The sequence below is a fragment of the Brachionichthys hirsutus genome, chromosome 9, assembly GCF_040956055.1.
Source record: "Brachionichthys hirsutus isolate HB-005 chromosome 9, CSIRO-AGI_Bhir_v1, whole genome shotgun sequence".
Taxonomy (NCBI): Eukaryota; Metazoa; Chordata; class Actinopteri; order Lophiiformes; family Brachionichthyidae; genus Brachionichthys; species Brachionichthys hirsutus.
In genome coordinates this window covers 2,300,221-2,319,123 of record NC_090905.1, presented here as the reverse complement: position 1 = coordinate 2,319,123, position 18,903 = coordinate 2,300,221, and the positions used below count along the sequence as shown (strand labels likewise).

The 18,903-nt window shown below is 42.6% G+C and overlaps 1 protein-coding gene across 1 annotated transcript; it reads right to left on the bottom strand.

The window, feature by feature from the left end:
• Window positions 1-1,645: 1,645 nt before the first annotated feature.
• On the bottom strand, window positions 1,646-18,347 carry ap1m3 (adaptor related protein complex 1 subunit mu 3). Its single transcript, XM_068743330.1, has 12 exons — window positions 18,306-18,347; window positions 12,852-13,008; window positions 12,243-12,310; window positions 11,852-11,982; window positions 8,878-9,025; window positions 8,488-8,614; window positions 5,667-5,809; window positions 5,361-5,432; window positions 4,966-5,124; window positions 4,478-4,603; window positions 3,998-4,073; window positions 1,646-2,064 (listed from the first exon to the last, which is right to left on the bottom strand). Exons 1-12 carry the CDS (start codon window positions 18,345-18,347, stop codon window positions 2,042-2,044), a joined length of 1,272 nt encoding a protein of 423 aa, XP_068599431.1. The 3' UTR covers window positions 1,646-2,041.
• Between the last annotated feature and the right edge of the window lie 556 nt (window positions 18,348-18,903).

Below are 18,903 nucleotides of genomic sequence, written 5' to 3'. Positions count from 1 at the left end.
ACATACGACACACCACGATTAATGGAGACTGACTTCACAGCACTTTAGAATTGTCTTTGTGCTTCAACTGGTGTTTTCCTGAAACCTGCATTGATCAATGCAGATTTCCCACGACATACCAAGTCGTGGGATTCCCTGATAAGATTCAGCAGTGAAGCTTCATAGATGAAAATGTACATTGAGGGGGGAAAAACAGGTGGGACGGTTTTGTTCAAAAAAAAAAAAAAAAAAAAAGCAGGTTCACGTTTAGGAAAGAGTGAAAGATGGATTCCTTTGACCATTTTATATATATTTTTAATCGGTATGTTTTAAGTAAAAGAAAGAAGGGTGTTCTATGATTTACGTTGATCTGATTCATTTAAGAATCAAGCTCAATAATCTCCATGCTCTGATTATGAAAAATGATTTGTAAAAAATGTCTCATTTTAAACATGTGCCTGTATTTGGGGTGATGATTGTAGTCCTGACACTTATAATGTATTTGTTGCAGCCCCAGTTCTAATAAAAGGCCATTAAAAAAATCCTCACAAAGCAGAAAATTAGAATAAATGCGATGGGAAAAGTCAGCGATCTTAAATCCATTGTGCATAAACTACATGTTACGCAATTTCAATGTACGGTACCAAATTGCCTATATGCTAAATGTTGGGCATCTAAAAGACAGCTCGTTGATACTGAAACATCACCGACTTGCACACAGATGGAGGCCATTCACATTTCCTTAAGCCTGCCATTCATCACTGTGTCTCCTATCTGCGCATATACACAGCCTAGTGCTTTGAGACAGAAGGGGCCGTACAGTTAAACTCTGTTGGAGTGATGGACAGCTAACTGAGGGCACAATGCCCAGTGGAGGCTGGTATAGCCTAGCACCACGCATTAACACACACACACGCACACACACAAAACCAGGGCTGCTTTTTTCCCCACACAAGCCGGAATCCCGTAATCCTTCCTGACATGAATCTTTGCTTTGACCTACAGTATAAAGCAATGGCAGATTGGGTACCCATGCACGTCAGCAACGAGGAGGTCAGATGGAGGAATGTCTAATACTGAGAGGCGAGGATTCACCGCTTTTCTGTCGAGTATGGTGAAAACTATTAGACACAGTTCAAACCAGATAAAATGTGTTCTGATGGATTAGACTAGATATGTTCCTGCAGCTATACATTTGGATTAAGACAGCTCCAAGCTGATCTGTCCACTGATCACTCAAACTGAATGAACTACAATCCAGCTGCGTCTCCTTAAAAATGCTCAGTTACTGTGACTTGTACATAAATCCTCTAACAAACAGAAATAGATTTCCAAAACATACAAAAAACGTTTATTTCCAAATATATCCCTTTGGTCCTATGGACAAATAGCAGATGATAAATAACGACATGATAAAACATACTTTAGTAGCCAACAATCTTCACTGATGACTGAAAAATGGCCTCATACAAGATAATAGGTGATTTTGTATTTCACAGAGCCGCAATAAATCGACAGAGGAGTCTCTTTGTTGCCGTTAGCAGTCCGACTCGTGCTTCAGTGCATGCGCAGCAAGGGGGGGGGGGGGGGGGGGTGCACAGCAAACCGCCTGTGGACATGTTTTCCACACAGGACAAACTATTACAGTATAAACACATTAATCTGCAATATGCTCATTCCTTTACTTCTCACCTGAAACCTCGGATTTAAGACCTTATTAATCTTTGATTTGGTTCTTTCAGTTTATCTTCACAGTGCTAAAGGTAAGAACGAGAGTGATAAAATATCACATTTTAAATGAGGGAATTGAGAGATTTCTAGAAACAGCTAGTCCACGATGTTAAAATATCCTGCGGAACCCTTTAAAAAAAAACAAAAAAATCACAGGTCAGAGGTGAAGCAACAGTTTTTCGAGTTGAGTCGTTTCGAAAACGTAGCCCGTCTTCCTGCGCTCGACCTCTGCCGTCTGCTGCCGATAGGGAGCCGGAGAAAAAGGGAAAGGAGAGAGAGGAAGACGGGCAGAAAGAGAAAATATCCATTCTTCCAACGGCATCTGTGCCTTTTAGTTTGTCCGGAGCTGGTAATCTGCCAAGAGACATAACAGGAGAGCATTAACGCAGCCTTCTTTCCCCTCATCACCTCTGCGCATCACAGCAGTGCCAATATGAGACCTATTGAATCCTAAATAAATCTGCATGGTCAAAAAAACTGTTAGCAAGATAACTCAAAACATTTTGGACGGATCTTGATGAGATTTTCAAGTAGTGTTGGGAATGTTACCAGGAACAGAGGATTACATTTTAGTGATGTTCCAGAAGAGATCCTGGATTATGAATCAGTTTGAGATTTCCATTAACATTGCAGTCAATGGAGCTTCAAAATCTGTTCCTAAATATCTCGGTTGATTATTGACCAATGCTTATGGAATTTGACAAGAGTCATGTAGGGTAGGGACCTCTATTTTAACCAGCAGATTTCATCTGGCTCGGATCCAGAATGGAGCCAGTAAAAAATATTAAATATTTCTTTAGTATGCACATCAGCAAGTGAATGCACCACCTTTGAAATGCACTTCGGTCCGACGGCAGGTGAGTTCCAGACAAACGGAACAAAGAGGGCTAAACCTCGGCTCTGTTGATGGAAAACAACCAAACAACACTGTTCCGGCCTAGACGGAACAGGCGGTGCTTCCGTTTGTGCAAAGGCCGATGACAATAGGAGGGGAGGGGGGGGATAAAGGGAGCAGTCTGAATGGGAGGCATGGTAATCGAGCCCGTGGTATCACATGTAAGGGTTAACATCAGCTGAGAGTTGAAACGCATAGAGACGGATGCAGCGTTCTCGTCGGCAGAAATCCAAAATGGTGTTAAAATTTCAGACACTTAATGCTCGGCATTTGGCTTTTACATTTCCATATCCTCGTCTACCTCAGAGACGTGGAGCGTCATCCTCCCCCGCCATCGCTGCTGTACAGTAGGGCTGTAAAAGCCTGTCCATTACTCATTAATGACTCGGCACCGTCAGTCTAAAGTATCAGGGTATTGTTTAATCAGTGCGAGTGTGTCTGCGTGTAGCGCTGAGTGAAATAGGATCGTTGCCGTCCCCCCCCCCCCCCCCCCTTCCCCGTGCTGCTGATGATGCTAAGAGAAAGGTGATAGGTCTTCTCACCTGGTCCCTCTAACTTTACCGCTCTTCTTTCTCTCAATCTTACTCATTTGCAATCTTAAAAAAGAAAAATCTTTATCTCTCGCCGATGCTTCTTTGCAGAGCGCCACCCTGGAAACAGAGCAGCTCTGAAAGGTTTGTCTCTTTCGGCGTCACCTTAAGCACAACAAACGCGATGCCGTTGGGGTTCATTCGGAGGGCAGCGATCTCATCTATAGATCTCAGGCGCCAGATTTTGCATTCTCTCAAATTTAAGGTAGACCAGTTCCATCTTGGACAACTGAGACAGGAATATTTTTATGCCACAGGCTTGTAACGTTTCTATCTCTGATATGCTGCGTGTTATCAGACCAAGCCCCCGAGGCCATGACTCACGGTGACAGAGCCAGGTAACGCTATGACGGATGCTTTACAGCTGGGTTCACTTCTAGGGCACAAGCTGAGAGACCAATTCTCAAACCTCGTGGCAACCTACGGGTTGCCAATGGGGTTGGACTTTGGTTTTATACATGACATCTTGTTCTTGTGTTATACGAGGCTATGTGAAATAAAATGGAAAAAAGGATGTTCCTTATTATCATATATCTTTAAGAAACCTTTATTCCTTAGTTATAAAATGAACCTGATCAAGTCAAACTTTAGTGCTTCACCGTTGAACACCACAGTCCCTGACCTCACGTTACCGCTGATTAAATAATGATCTCTGCGAGGCCCCCGCGGTCCCTGACCTCATGTGGCCATTCATTAAAACTCAGAAAGACATAAGCACATTTTAAATTGACGAGAAAAGGATTTGAGGCCTCAGAATCGGTAGCGTGTGTGTGTGTGAGTGTTTCAGCATGCTTGTTCTCACCTCCACTTTGTGTGATGTAGCGAACCCATGGCAACGCCTGGTAACCGCTCTTCTCTATGATCTTCAGGTAACGCACCTGGGGAACAAAGACAGGCCAAATACTGGTTTCACTCAGTCACACAAATACACATCAGTGGCTCCCGCACATGACAATCTCCTGCCTCGCCAGCTTTCATCTTTAAACCTTGCTACTACGTGCTGGACTGTTTGAGGGCATTCATGGATGCTCCTTGTTTCATCTTGGGCCTTCACTTCTTCTTACCATCCCTCTTTTCATTGAGAGAGAAAACCTTGACGTTTTCGTTTTTTTTATAAACCAAATAATTTTTCGTTTTTGCCCAGCGCTGGTGACGGCCACAAGCATTCAGTCTGCAGCATGACCATGAGTAAATGTCAAACACTGAATTGTAAAAATAGTTTAAAAAATAAAAGATAAACGATAATCTGTGTAATGAGTATATAAAAAAAAAAGGGTCCAACCTGAATCCCAGAGACGGTGAAATAAGGGATCTCAAAGTTCACTGTGATTGGTATCTTAGCATCCAACTCCTCGCTCTCCACGCTGGGCAGGCCAAAGTGTGCCCGCATCATGTACTCCTTCCCTCCCTGCGCAGAAGAGGAAAGGTCAGAAAAACATGTTAGTAAATCTGGTGAAACTGGTGCAGCTCACAAACTGTTTCAGATGAAACCATTTCATTTTGATTCTCAGGTAATCCGAATAATGAGGTTGTTCTGAAAAGAAAACAAACTTTACATTTGTGACATTAAAAAAAAAAGGTAAGTTAGGTGCTTTATGGGGTTGAGAATCCAGCCATCGTATCTAGGCTATAAACACAAAGCAACATGTTCATCATGCATCATATACCAGCCTGCTAGTGGTGAAGCAAGAGTAACCTCCTGCAGAATCACGAGATAAGAAACTTATTCTAGGTTACCAGCTGTGATATTTGTACTGTTTTGCTGCTAACCGGAAAGGATTTGATGTTCCACTGCACGGCATTCTTCTCGGGCAGCCACTTGGTGTTTCCCGTGCTGGTCTTGAACTTGGGTGAGTCGGCATCGCTGGGCACCGGCACCAGAATAGCCACATTGTTGGCAGTGGACCGGCTCTTGAACTGACTCCGAGCCTGCAGGTCACAGAGGGCAGAGTTCTAATGATATCTGATTGCTTTTTAATAATAAAAAAAAAAACTAATGTTCAAGAGGTCTTTTTGATGAAGCAGGCTGCAGCTTGTTATTTTCCTGTGCAGAAATTACATCCTCAAAACAGACAATAAGATGTACTTCACTGGAGGAGAGATTAGATGCGTGGATTAGGGCATGGCCCTCTTCAGGTGTGTGTGTTTATACGCGCGTCACTTGCCTTCACCTTGATCTCCACACGGCTGTGAGAGAACTTCTCAATCACGCTCTCAATCCATATGAGAGGCTTTACCTGCCAGATGGCGAGAGGGAGGAGACAAGGTCAGAGGGTTCAGCGCAGAATGAGACGACATACATCAGCAGAGTGGCGCGACGGAGGACGGAGAGATTGTGTTTGTCCACGAGAAACGATAACTGTAGCATTCTGTGGTTTAGCAGTAAAAATTAGCATCTACCAAGTGATCTCACGAATACCTGAACATAGAAGGGTGAGATTGTTACACATTCATCGGTGCGCCCCACTCACTGTAGTGTTGAGGCGGTAAGACATGAGCTCGCTCTCGCCGTCAGGAGGGATGAAAGAAATGGTGCGGTCATTCTCGAAGCGTGACAGACGGACACACTGATGGAACTTCACATCCTCCAGCTCCACAGTCTTACTCTTCTCTCCTGACGCAGACACACACACACACACACACACACACAGCAATAGATGGTAAACACACTCAGAAATACACAAAGCCTCAGGGAAATCAAGGTCACGGTCAACATTCACAGCCTGACTCGCTCTCTCTCGCTTAAACACACACACACACACTGTATGCGCAGTATGCTACCAATCCATCTGCCGTCTTTTTATCCCCCACTGAATAGTTATTTAGACGCCACACAAAGGAGTGCTGTACACACACACACACACACACACACACACACACTGCCTGCCTTTAAAACCTGCTGCCATCTTCTCCCCCCACTGAAGCCCATTAAGCCGCCCCACAAATAACTCTTCACCTGCGCTCATACAGCAAAGTAGAAAACAATTGATCATAGCCTCAAAATGGGTACAAGTATTTTATTAAGCTCTTATTTTATAAAATCCACCTGCAAGGATTTGTTGTTTCTAGATAGCAGTGGAACATAGTCATCAGTAGGGGTGTAAAGTAGTTCCCCTTTCTATGTGAATATAAGTAGACTTTAGCAGAAGCTTCCACTCTCGGGAGGGGGAAGTGTGCAGCGCCGCTGCTGGGGGCAGATAAACCCTCAACGGTGGCATCTGTAGTCTGCAGGAGAACCGCTGATGTTCTCCTCCTATGTGGTTAATGGAGGGTGCTGCGCGGTGGAGAACCGAACCGCTGCAATGACTGTGTGCTGTTGGCCTATAGCCCCCCTCAACTGTTCTGAATGCACTGAGCACTGAGGCCCGCTGGAGAGAATGACAATAAGTGTACTGCAGGAAGGTATTCTGTTTCTTTACTATCATGTACACACCCACCTGCAAGCAACCTTATCATGGAGACAAGTCTAAAGGTCATATGGCACAGTCTCTGTCAATGCTAGGATCTCAGGGAGTGGAGGAAGTGATAGGTGTGTGTGTGAGTGTGTGAGAGAGCGCGAGGCAAGAATTCAAGCGTCCCTTGAGATTCCCTCTTAAACCTGCTCTCACTTGTTAATACACAGCAGCAGACAGGAGAGTAAAAAAGGAGACACAGAACCTTTGTGTTGTGACATTCCCTAAATGTTTCTGTCCACAGTCTCATTGTGCTGTGATATCCCCGAGATCACCGGGCAGCTAAAGAAACACTTTTAACAAAGACTTCCTGGCATTTACAGGCTGAAGTGACAGGATATAATTTATTTAAATTAAGAATAAATGTAAATATATTTGGAGTCTGCCTTCTGAAATGTGGAGACTTGATGCAAGAATGAGAAACTGAACATGGCTGCATCTTGAACCCTCTAATATTTATTATTTGATATAGTTTTTAATTATGTGGTTATTTTATATATGTATTTTTATTAATTTTATTTCATATGTGTATATATTTGGGGTGCCTTGGAAGCTCTGTCCAGGGACAACAGATAAAAAATTGCCTTTTGGCTAATTCTGGCACATTTACAGAAATGTTTATTAATGTGCGCTGTCCCTGTTAAATAAACGAATAAACAAATAAAAATAAATAAATAAAATTATATGAAAGAAAAAATAATTATTATTATTGTGAAAATGATTGCTAATTGTTTTCAAAAGTATATTTATGACATTATGAGGGACGTAAGAGCAGGTGAACTGACTGAGGTGTGAAAAATCCTAAAAGTCAATTTATTTTGATTGAATTAGAAAAATAATTACATACACCAATATTAAATGCTGTACATATATAACATACTGTGTGAGACTTCTTCGTGAACATTCTGAATTTCTGCCAGCAGAGGGCAGTGCTACATGATTTATCCACTTCTAGAGTTATCAGAGCTGCAATAAATAAATATAATAATAAAAAGTGCAGATCAGGCAATTATAATAAAACCCTAAACACTGATTTGATATTGATATGATATGATACTGATATGTAAACCACCCGAGGATGAGAATTCCATTTTAATATATATGTAAACAGTCAGTGGGCATGGCCGGATACGTCAGTATGATTGTTTGATCATAATTTCTGATCATCTTTTTTCTGAGGGTTATGGTATTTCCCAGACTGCATCACCCAGCAGGGGTTTGTGGGTTGCACATGCAGGATATTCCACAGACCCTCAACCTTTCATCTGCAGGGCTGTAGCCGGGGGGGGGGGAGGATTAACTCAGAAGGAAAAGAGGCTAGACGGTGACGGAGCCTTTCAGTGAGGAGTGGCAGGGGGTAAGAAATGTAGGCAAGAAGGGAGAGAGAAAGTTGAGGGAGGGAGGGAAGGACAAGAGTGTGCTGGAACAAAGGAGGAAAGATCAAACAGTAGGAGACGTTAATAGGAAAACTGGGAGAAGTAGGAGGAGAGGAAAGGGAAGACGAGAAGAAAGAAAATTTAAGCTGGGTGTGGGATAGACGTGAACGGCTGAAACAGAGAGAAGGGGTGAGGGTGCTCAGTCAGGAGCAACTACACACATACTTTTGCTTTTTAAAGCATTATTTTACACATTTTAATGCAAACGTCTACACAGGGTGAAATATCTGGTACTGAAAATACACTAAAACATTCCCAGCTGACAGTTCACAGGCTCGTTGCGAAACACGTCAAATCTGTGACGGCTTTAGAAACGTGATGCACTGACAAGAAATTAAAAAGAACTGACACAAACACGGAATTCTTTTTAAAGACATTTCCCGTTGAGACTCAGCGATACTCACTGCCAGTGATTTCGAACAGCACTTTGTCATTGAGGCCCAATCTGAGTTCAGGCATCCCCGAAAGAACTACTTTGAGTTTGATGGTGCCCACTATCTCGCTCCGCAGGACGCTGCCGTTGGCGCTCACCTGCAGACATACAGTAAGGCGAAAGCATTGCGTTAAACATGAGAAATATTCACTCGATCCTTGGAGGACAATATAATATAGAAGTAGAAACTGTTGCTGATTGGTTTTTGAAGGCGGCCCGGCGCACACACAAAACACTCCGGCTGTCTAAATAGTCACAAAGCACGGCACCCTGCGTGAAGAAGACCTGATGCTACAATGACGAGACTAAATAATTCATTTATTTGAAAATATAAGAGACCAAAGTCAAAAGCCGTGCTCACCAGTAGATTTACCGACTCGATTACGTCCATGAAAACTTCATTCTTCCTGTACTTGATGCCCTCTGATCGCCATGACACGGCATTGGTGACGGTGGCAGGAGGTCGAGGAGCGCCGATCTCTAATTTATGACCCTCCTGGGTAATGTACCTGAAAGAGACAATAGAAGATGCGACACATCTCAAAGTGTTTCAAAATCAGCTTCAGTTCCTACCGAGAGGATTTCTAGAAACTCCCTCAAGTATGTTCATCAGCGTGCTTTTAAAGCTAAGGCTCACAGCAGACATGGTATTTTGACATTTTTGAAGAAATAACACTCTTAATTTGAAGGAATCCAAAATAGTTTTTGCCTCTTGAGAGTCGTTTTCTTAAATCCTTAAACTTGGATGACTGTAGTTTTGGGAAGTAAAACAACAAGCTGTGCTGCGGTGAATGAACCTGCATATGTCGCCTACGAGCGTGCATCCAAAACGCCCAGCAACGTTTCTCTTTTGTATCCGATGCCAACGAGGGAAGGAAGAGTGAACCGGTAAAAGCTATAAAAGCACAGCTAGTGCATTCATTCAGTAAATTGTAATTATAAAGTACTCAATGGTGCGTCTTTAAAAAGTATTATCCGATTAATAAATAATTCATCCGAGGGCTTTATCGACTTCTTGCCTTGGTTGAGGTCATTAAAAAAACACTTAATCTATTTATACTGTCTGTATAGGTTTTATTCAGCAGGAAAAACCCATTCAATCATCTTCTCACTGCACCACAGGATACGGTATGTGCAAAAGGAGATTTCTTTGGTTTCCAGGGAGAGATAATGACTTCCCATGATAATAGGAGGGAGCTGGAGTCAAATAAACAACATGTGACCGGGCCTGTTTTTACCCAAAACACCTGCCGCCGAGCAACACCTGAGCAATACAAGTATTGAACTCTAAACTTATTGCTTTTCCTCCGCTTCAGATAATACAAAAAATATACCCACCCACCAATCACAGCGCTCTAAGTTAGCACATCAAAAATAATGTTGTTCATCATCACAAAATAAAGTCCTGAAACAACATCAAGCGATCACTTCTAGTCGGTTACAGAGGACGTAGCAGCTAGCAGCTAGCTCATATGTGTCAAACTCAAGGCCACGTCATTTTTTGTGGCCCACAAGAGCTTTGTGCAGACATTTGTTTTTGTAAAATGCTGAAAAGTAAAAGTGAATCAGAGTTGATGTGTATTTGTAACTGATTCTTAATCTGTAAATGGGGTTTTAATGTTAAAATTAAATATTTGCTGCTGACTCCATTCTGGATCCGACCCAGATGATATTCAGTGGTGAGATAGAGCCCCCCCCCCCCCACCCTACATGACTGTGTTAAATTCCCTAAATATCGGTCAATAATCAATGGAGATATTGAAGAACAAATTACAGACAGACGGCGGTGATTACGTAACCACGGCGGATATTTTTACAGCAGTAAGGTATCGATATATTTTTAGAACTATGCAATTGCATATGTAATATTTATAATTTAATTATGTAGTAGTAAATACAGTTATTTAGCAGCATGTTAAGGAGTAGTTACATTTTATTTACATTACATTACATTTAGTCACATTTACAACTGGCCCTTTGAGGGCAACCATAATGCTCGGAGAAAATGAGTTGGACACCCCTGAGCTAAGTGAAGAGTCAACTCTTTGAGTTGATCCTGTGGGGGAGGACAGAGCATCACAGCCAATGAAGCCAAACAACTCATTTAAACAAACACAAACACTGGATGAAAAGTCTCCTTTTCAGCTCAGAGGAATATTAAGTATCCAATGCCGATAACAAAAAGTTCCTGAATGCAAGCTGACAAAACTGCAAAATCTGCAAGTTCTGAGAGATGAAAGGCGGCGACAGGCGGGCTTAGGGGTCGACGTCGGGTTGTTTTGTTGCTTTTCTTGTTTATTCTGTTCTGGCTTCGCCCTGATTCTCCTCAGAAATGCTAATGAAAGGATGTGGAAGGGAGCAAGTTGGCAGCAAACTGCTGGATTAGCATAACAATAGCAATCACAACACACACACTCACACTGAACGCGTTCATATACATGTATTCCCACTTCCCTCGCATCCACACACACACACACACACACACAAGACAAAGAAAGTTTTATAGTTGTTGGGGCATGAAAAGGTCGGAGAGAGAGCGTGTGTTTGTGTGTGTGTGTGTGTGTGGGGGGGGGGGGGGTCTTGCGTGTGTCCACCTAACAATATCATTGTGTTTGAGTGCAAATAGGAGCCTGGTAATTATCTCCCTATTCAGACACCATATACACACACAGTCGTGAACACACACACACAACATCAATCACATCTAACACACAGACTGACCTGTGTAAATTAAAACAGTTCAAATATTAAGTTCACCATTAATCTAAAGCCGAGCCGGTCCCGGTCACACAGAACCTGCGGTACTGTTGAGTATACATCACGCTTCTCCCTCGAAACAAACGCCCCTCTCTCTCTCTGAGGAGCCGGGAGGAGACAGAAAACTAAACAGCCCTGTGATGACAAAACAGCCCAAGAATAGCAGCCGCTTCACTTCAGTTCTCTCAGAGGACGAAGGCCTGCCAGACACTACAGCGTTAGTCACCGGCTGTACTTGAATGAAATAAAAATAAACTAATGATACTCGAAACGCAATGATTGCAATACTCTGATCTCCGCTGGTCAGGCATGGAATACGTTTTTACTTCCGTGAATAATGGTCCTATTTGGTTCCCTGAAGGGCGATACATGATACTCATGCTGCTTTACAGCCATTACGTGTTTGAGCCTTTACAACTTCAAGCTATCTGTCTGATTAATGTGACACAAAGAAAAAAAGGCCACAGCGCCAATCCAAATACTTTGCTCCACACCGGTAAATTCTCCTGTCAGGCTTCGTTATGTCTCACGTCTTACAAGCGAACGCATGCATGGAGGATGCGGCGTCGTGTTCTTACTCTTGTAGGATCTTGCTGTCGGTTGTCTGAGGGAAACCGAAGTCCATCACTTCGTCCATCAGCTCGTACACCGTCACAAAGTTGTCACGGATACTCTCCTCCTCGAGCTCCTTGAAGTACTGCTTAAATACCTGCAGAAGAAAGGAAAGACGGTTCAACAAACTGAGCCGAGGCTGTACTTTTGCTTTCTTCATCACGTATTAGTGGAGGAAAAAGTGACGCAATCTACCGGCTGCATTTAAGAAGCAAACGCCTGGTTAATAGTGAGCAAAGCAGCCAATGAGTTGCGGTGTAGTTGTTGGCGAATCATGTGCATATACTCATTATAAACAAACTGCAGGTGATCAGTTAGCATTCATGCTAACTAAATTACAAGGAAAAACAGACACACCTGGACTATTTTATAAAGGAAGGAGTAGACCAGGGCGGCGTTGCAGTTCTTCTTCGTCATCGCCACCACTGAGGAGAAGACTTTAAGGAAATGCCTACAAATGCAATGAGACACAAAGGGACAAGAGCGGGACGCGTCACGAACGCCTGAACACCGTGGGCGGTTGAGAGACGAATGCAATGACACGCAAAAGTTAACAGAACGCACGAGAACACGGCCAAAGGGAGGCGAAGCAGCTCAGCCGTCTCCGGCGCTGCACTCGGAAAAGCTCCCGCAACTGCAGTATCACGCAGAATTAATAATGGGAAAGGAAGTACTAAGAAAGGAGGATATACGGCTGCATAATCACAGCGAAGCTCAATGTTTCGACTGGCTGTGAGACGTGGTGCGATGAAACAGAATCTGAGGCGGTGACTGCAGACGAGATCCATAGAACCAGCCTCCTTATGGAGCTGGAGACAGCTGAGGGGAAGACCTATAGGTCCGCACGTCAGCGTTAAATCTACGCTGTGAGGAACTCACAAGAACCTCAGCAGTCGATAGATTTGTGTTCGTAAATGTCGCTGTAAAGGCCGAGGCTTTTCCAGAAACAAAACGCTGTTTGGATACGGTACAAGTTGCTGTGTCTGATCCACAGGAAGTGCGACGAGCCGTGGCTGACCAGCGGCGTCGTCTCGGCCTCGTCTTCCCTCTTCATCAGGATGGGCATAAAGTGGTCGATTTCGTTCATGTCCATGTTCCCCATGTAGTTACGGCAGATCAGCACCTGAATGCAGAAAGGTAAGATCAAAATACGAGTCGGGGGAGCGGTGCGTTACTATGGCGACAAACATGGAACACTAGAATGCTTAGTTAGCGAGACTCACTCCGGACAAAGTGACCCCACCCCACCCCCACCCCCTCCTTCAGACTCGTCTCTGACAGCATAAATTACAACATCCTAAAACGCTAAATGTCAAAAGACACAACCAGGTAATATGTTTAATATATGAGCAAAGTTCCGTGAAGCTAGAATTTATAGTTTGTGAGATATCCTCAGGACAATTCTTTTCATTATTATGGGCTGACTATATCCCAATGTCATTTTTAGGTCGGGAGGATATAAACTGAAGGAAACATACATATTTATAAATACAGAATAGAATAATTTTGTGTTACCTTAATATATTTATATATTATAAATATACAGACACACACACATGCAATCAGATGAGTCAGCTGATTTTCCGGAATGTGGATACACACAGAGTGAAGAAAGAGATCAAGGCTTCAATGCTTGAGGGATCCAAATGATGCGCGCTCGCGCACACAACACACACACACACACAAGCACAGAGCTCCCCCCCCTTCAACAGAGGTGTGTGTTCCGCAGGGGTCACATGGGGGCAGATACAACAAAGGCAGGAGGAAATAAGAAATAAAAAAGAAAATGCCAGGAAGGTAAAGTAATCTGAGGAATAACACAAAAAAAAAAAAGGTACCGGCATCACAACTTTGTGTGAGATGACACTGAAGTCACAGAGCAAAAAGGTCAGAGGCCATCAGCAGGAGAAAATGTAATTTAGACAAATATAAAGTACTCAAACTTCAGATACTTCACTTTCTACTGAGCAGACGAAAATAGAAGTAAACATATAATGAACTATGACATTTTACAACTGATATATTATACTGTGTATTCTTCCTGTCTTCAGGACACAAACTGGATTAACATATTTACTTTAACAATATTTATTCATATGCATTCAATTCTACAGATAATAAGTGATTAGTCTTGCCTCGTCACAGCAAACTCAGATCCAAAAAGGGAAACATCCGACTTAGTCACAGATTCCATCAGAAATCGCAGGCAAGTTTCTTAATGGGACACACACTGCGATCAGTTAGTGTTTGCAAGGTGTGAAATCAATAGGGGACAAGAGAACTATTGACCTCTGAAGGCAAATAGCCAGGAATAAAAAAAAACCTTACTGGGGTTTATCACTGGGAGGCAAACAGGAATAGAAAAACTCTACAGAAGAAGAATCTGATTGAGTCATCAGCTGTTTAGAAAATAATCATATATAATGAAACGTCTGTCGAGAGTCAACAGCGATGGACTTGTCGATGAAATAATGTCCCATTGAAAAGAAAGTGAGAGGGGAAAGGAGACACCATTGAGTTGGTCCATCAGTGGCCATCATTTACGGCTCCACGCTCACAAATAGCTGCTCTGTGAAGGTTAGCATTAGCATGTTAAAAAAGTAGCAGACGTCCCAAAGAAATTGAGAATTCAGTCAATGAATATTAAAATAAGTAGGTCTTATTTATACATCCTGATCATTTGAGCACAAATGATGAGGAATGTCTCTGATGAATATGCATAAACCAAATGTAAGGGCTGAAACTGCGTTGGAACCCGCGCTGTGAGGGAGAAACATGCTGCAAAAAATAAATCTACTGAAGCGGTGGGAATCAAATGATGCCATGCTGGTTTCAAGAGTCTAACATTTCTGTCTACATATAGTCCATCCCAGCAGTGTGCGGTCATGTGCCCAAAAGCAACAGCCCTGGGGGAGGAATAAAGGCCGTCGCTTGTAGTTTAACATGTCCTGGTGTGAAGAAGACAAAGTTTCTCACATGATAACTTTTTTTTTTATCCATGTCATCCCTGTAAATATTTGAAGCCTGTTCTGCATTCTGGGTCAGGACAAAGGGAAGTAGAGGAGTGAAGGTAAAGAGCTACTGACTTTGCCCCCGGGGCAAAAATGGGTTGATACGGAAGGAGAGAAAAGAGAAACCCTTTAATCTGTATAATCAGACATCCAAATTAAAAATAAATGAACTCTATGGAGGTATGGATGTGAAAATTAAGAAGTTAAAACAAATTTAAAAAATGCTATTAAAGCTGGAACATTTCAAAATAAACTAGTCATCAATTTTTCTGATTCTCCATTTTATTTTATTTTTTAAACTTCCACCCAAAGATTCCATCCTCTCTCGCAGGGCCGGCTCTAGGCATAGGCGAGCTAGGCGATTGCCTAGGGCGCCACCTGCTGGAGGGGGCGCCACTCCAAGCCTCAAAAATACAGTAGTACCTCAGCTTACGAATGTCTCTACATCCGAAAGTTTCAGGTTACGAAGTATCTGAATGGGAAAATATTGCCTCTCGTTACGGAGGCGTTTCAGGATACGAAGTCAAAAATGGCTGCTCGTAGCTGCTCTGCCATTGGCTATCGCCTAAAATCTGCCTGGCAACCCGTTGCGTATGCGTGTATCCCAGCATGCTATTCGTGTCCCCCTCGTGTCACCCGGAAAAAGTGTTGACAAGTCGGGCTATTGCTCATTATGATGACGTCTGCCTCGCACATTTCCGACGGATTGTCAAAAGCCGGCAAAAGCAGACGTCATCGGATCAGTTTTTCAAGAAACGCGAGGCAGAAAACACCGCAAAGGACCAGTAAACAAAGAGGACAAAAAGTAACAGCTAACAGGTAGATTAATATTTTAAAAAAATATCATACTTTTGCGGGGCTTGGAACGGATTAGTGCATTTACATTCAAAATGCGTCTCTACTTACGAAGTTTTCAAGTTACGAAGCTACTCCCAGAACGGATTAAATTCGTAAGTAGAGGTACCACTGGTATATATATATATATCTAAAAAAAAAAAAAAAAGGAAAATAATAAACAAATAACCGTATGTTAGAAAGCCCATATTATTAGTTTGGCGTTGCACGCGTTTTTAGCCGATAATTGTTCGTTCTGACGTGAGTTGTCACATGTCCCATGTTCGTGAACACACCATGGTTCTCCGACGCCTTTGAATGCGTCATCTCCGTGTGCAGCGTCGAAGCTGGAACAGTTTCCCTCTCCAGACGACGATAGAACGCCATTATACCGTGGCTTATCTGTCTTTACAGATATTCTCTACTTCTTTCTGTTCAGTGATGTGCGTACATGCCAGAAGAACACAGCATAATAAATCGAGCTTTATTTGTGCCATGCAGTGCACACACAGTAAATCTGGTGGGAGCTGATGTGGCAAAAAGCTCTGCAGATGCCAGTGGTTACTTTGGCTACCTGCAGAAGCTTTTCACACTATTTTCTGCCTCCACTCAGAGATGGTCCATCTTAAAAACACATGTCCACACAACACTGAAATCCTGGTCAGATAGGTGGGAAAGTCAGATCAACAGTGTACAGGCTGTGAGATACCAGGCTGCAAAAGTCAGAGATGCACTTCAGGAAGTGAGAGACCACACCACAGATCCGGTGATAAAAATTGAGGCACAGTCTTTAGCTGAAGAGGCTGCATCATACCGTTTCTCTGTCTGTACTGTGATATGGGATGACATCCTGACAGAAATTCAGCATGTCAACAAGTTATTGCAGTTGAGACAATGCAGACGGATGTTGCAGTTGATCTCCTGAAGAAAACTGAAGCCTCTCTTACCAACCACAGAGACACTGGATTTGCTTCTGCACAAGCATCTGCCAAAGAAATGTGTGAGGAGATGAACGTTGAAGCTGTTCTTAAGCAGAAGAGACTAAGAGACAGTTCTCCTACGAGGCTCCTGATGAGGAACTGACTGAAGATTTCCTTTTTCAATATGGTGGTAGATGTCTGCATTGTGTCACTAAGGGAAAGATCACAGACAATGGGTGAAGTCGATAAAAGGTTCAGTGTGCTTGTCAACTTCCCCCAGCTGCCCAAGGAAGAGCTGGAAAAGCCGTGTGAAAGACTGAGCAGTGCCCTGAGCTGTAATGGGTAGTCCGACCTGGATGAACAGGAACTGGCATCATTCCCAGATTTGCCAAAACCCAAAATGACCACCTTGGAACTTCTCAGTTTCATACAGGAGAAGAAACTGAAGGAGATTTATCCCAACGTGTGGGTGGCCGTGAGAATTGCTCTCACTATTCCAGTGACAGTTGCTGCTGCAGAGAGGAGCTTCTCCAAAGTAAAGCTTATAAAAACTTACCTGAGATCCACGATGTCACAAGAGCGTCTCAATGGACTTGCTTTAATAAGCATAAATCATGGTTTCAAGACAGGTATCATTTGATGATACCATCGATGCCTTTGCCGCAAGGAAGTCCAGTCGTGTAGCATTTTAAATGTAAGCCATCGTGGAAAAATTATTTGCTATGTATCTGTTTTGCATTGTTTGTGTGGAAGCTGTCAGGACTTTCAATTTCCTCTTAATCTGAACAGTAGCCCTGTTTTATTTCTGTTTATTTATTTAATTTTATTATTATTTTATTATTATTTGTATTGTATAGCGTGTGCTAGTTGTTTTGAAGAATAATTAAACTTTTAAGGTCCGTCATATGGCTGTTGTTATTAATGTTTTATATATATATTGTTTGCCGTTATGGGGGGGGGGGTGCAAAATCATAATCTCGTCTAGGGCACCAAAATACCCTGCTCTCTCGCGTGTAAATATTTGCATTGCATTTAGGCTCCTCATAATTATTTGCGGCTTTGGAACAAAAGCAAGTCATTTGCGCTCATGCCCTTGTGCTTCAGGGAACTGATGGACATTTATCATTCTTTTCTGTCGTTGAATAAAATGAAACGAATCATCGAGAAATAATCTGCAGATTTCTAGTTATTACAACGCTCTAGTTGTGTGACAAAAGCAGGGAAATTCTCCCCTTTGAGAGATCATATCACATAATGTTTGACATTTCAGCCAAACAACTGTTCCACCTGTAAAATCATGCATTTCTAATGTGTGTCGCAACATCAAACTATGCAAACAAATGAAACTTTTAATAATCCATCGGGGCTGCAGCAAGGCAAAGCTAGAAAGTTAGAAACAGGACACAATGAAGAACAAGCCCTCTGTGAACATGAGTAAAACGAGTTCGGCAACTTTGTCTCTCTTCCTGGCTGCGCGTTTGGTTAATGTGGCCGGTCGTAGCAATAAGACATCTTTGAATGCATGACAATAATGATACATTTTGAGACATTTATGGACTTTAAAAACACACAGCTGTGCACTTTTCTCGGACCAGGTGCGACCCTGATGTCTACTCCACCCACCCCGCCCCGCCCGTCGCACAAAACAAACTTACCTTTCCCTTCAGGTCAAGGATAAATATCGCCGACGCGGACATTATGGCCAATAACTATCCTTTAAAAAAAAAAAAAAAAAGATGATTTGATTCCGCTGTCAGATACTGGTCACTGAGAAATATTCTCTCCCCTCATCCCCATTCCTGCTCTCCAGTCGTTGCGATGTAATTCGCTGCTGTTCCGGACCGCGGACTCAAGCTAGCTGTCAAGCTAGCCGCAGTACGAGGGATGGGACTTCCGGACGCTTAGCTTGCAGCAACCTTTATTAAAACATGCACAATATGCATAAGCATTCAATTTGTAGACATGTAGACAATTCTACTTCTATTTGAATGCATGACTTCTACTTGTATTTTTCTTTTTGTATTAACTCCATAACTTTGCTATACTATAGTTACTGCTAGATTTACATGATAATGTTTAATAAAAAAAAATCCATGCACAGCCTACAGTACAATACCTTTAAATTTGTAGCCTGAGATTGTTAAAATATATCAATAAACAAAAACCTGTGGGGGTATGTGTTGTAACTTCAAAATCTTGACATTTATTTTGAAAGTGCACTTCCGGTGTAGCTCCAGCTGATAGACGTTTCCG

Coding starts and splice junctions, on each gene's coding strand:
- ap1m3 (XM_068743330.1), bottom strand. CDS start 18,347: ATGTCCGCGTCGGCGATATTTATCCTTGACCTGAAGGGAAAG. Junction 5,433..5,666: donor CTTACCGCCTCAACACTACA/GTGAGTGGGGCG, acceptor GCCATCTGGCAG/GTAAAGCCTCTCATATGGAT. Junction 4,074..4,477: donor TCACCGTCTCTGGGATTCAG/GTTGGACCCTTT, acceptor TTTGTTCCCCAG/GTGCGTTACCTGAAGATCAT.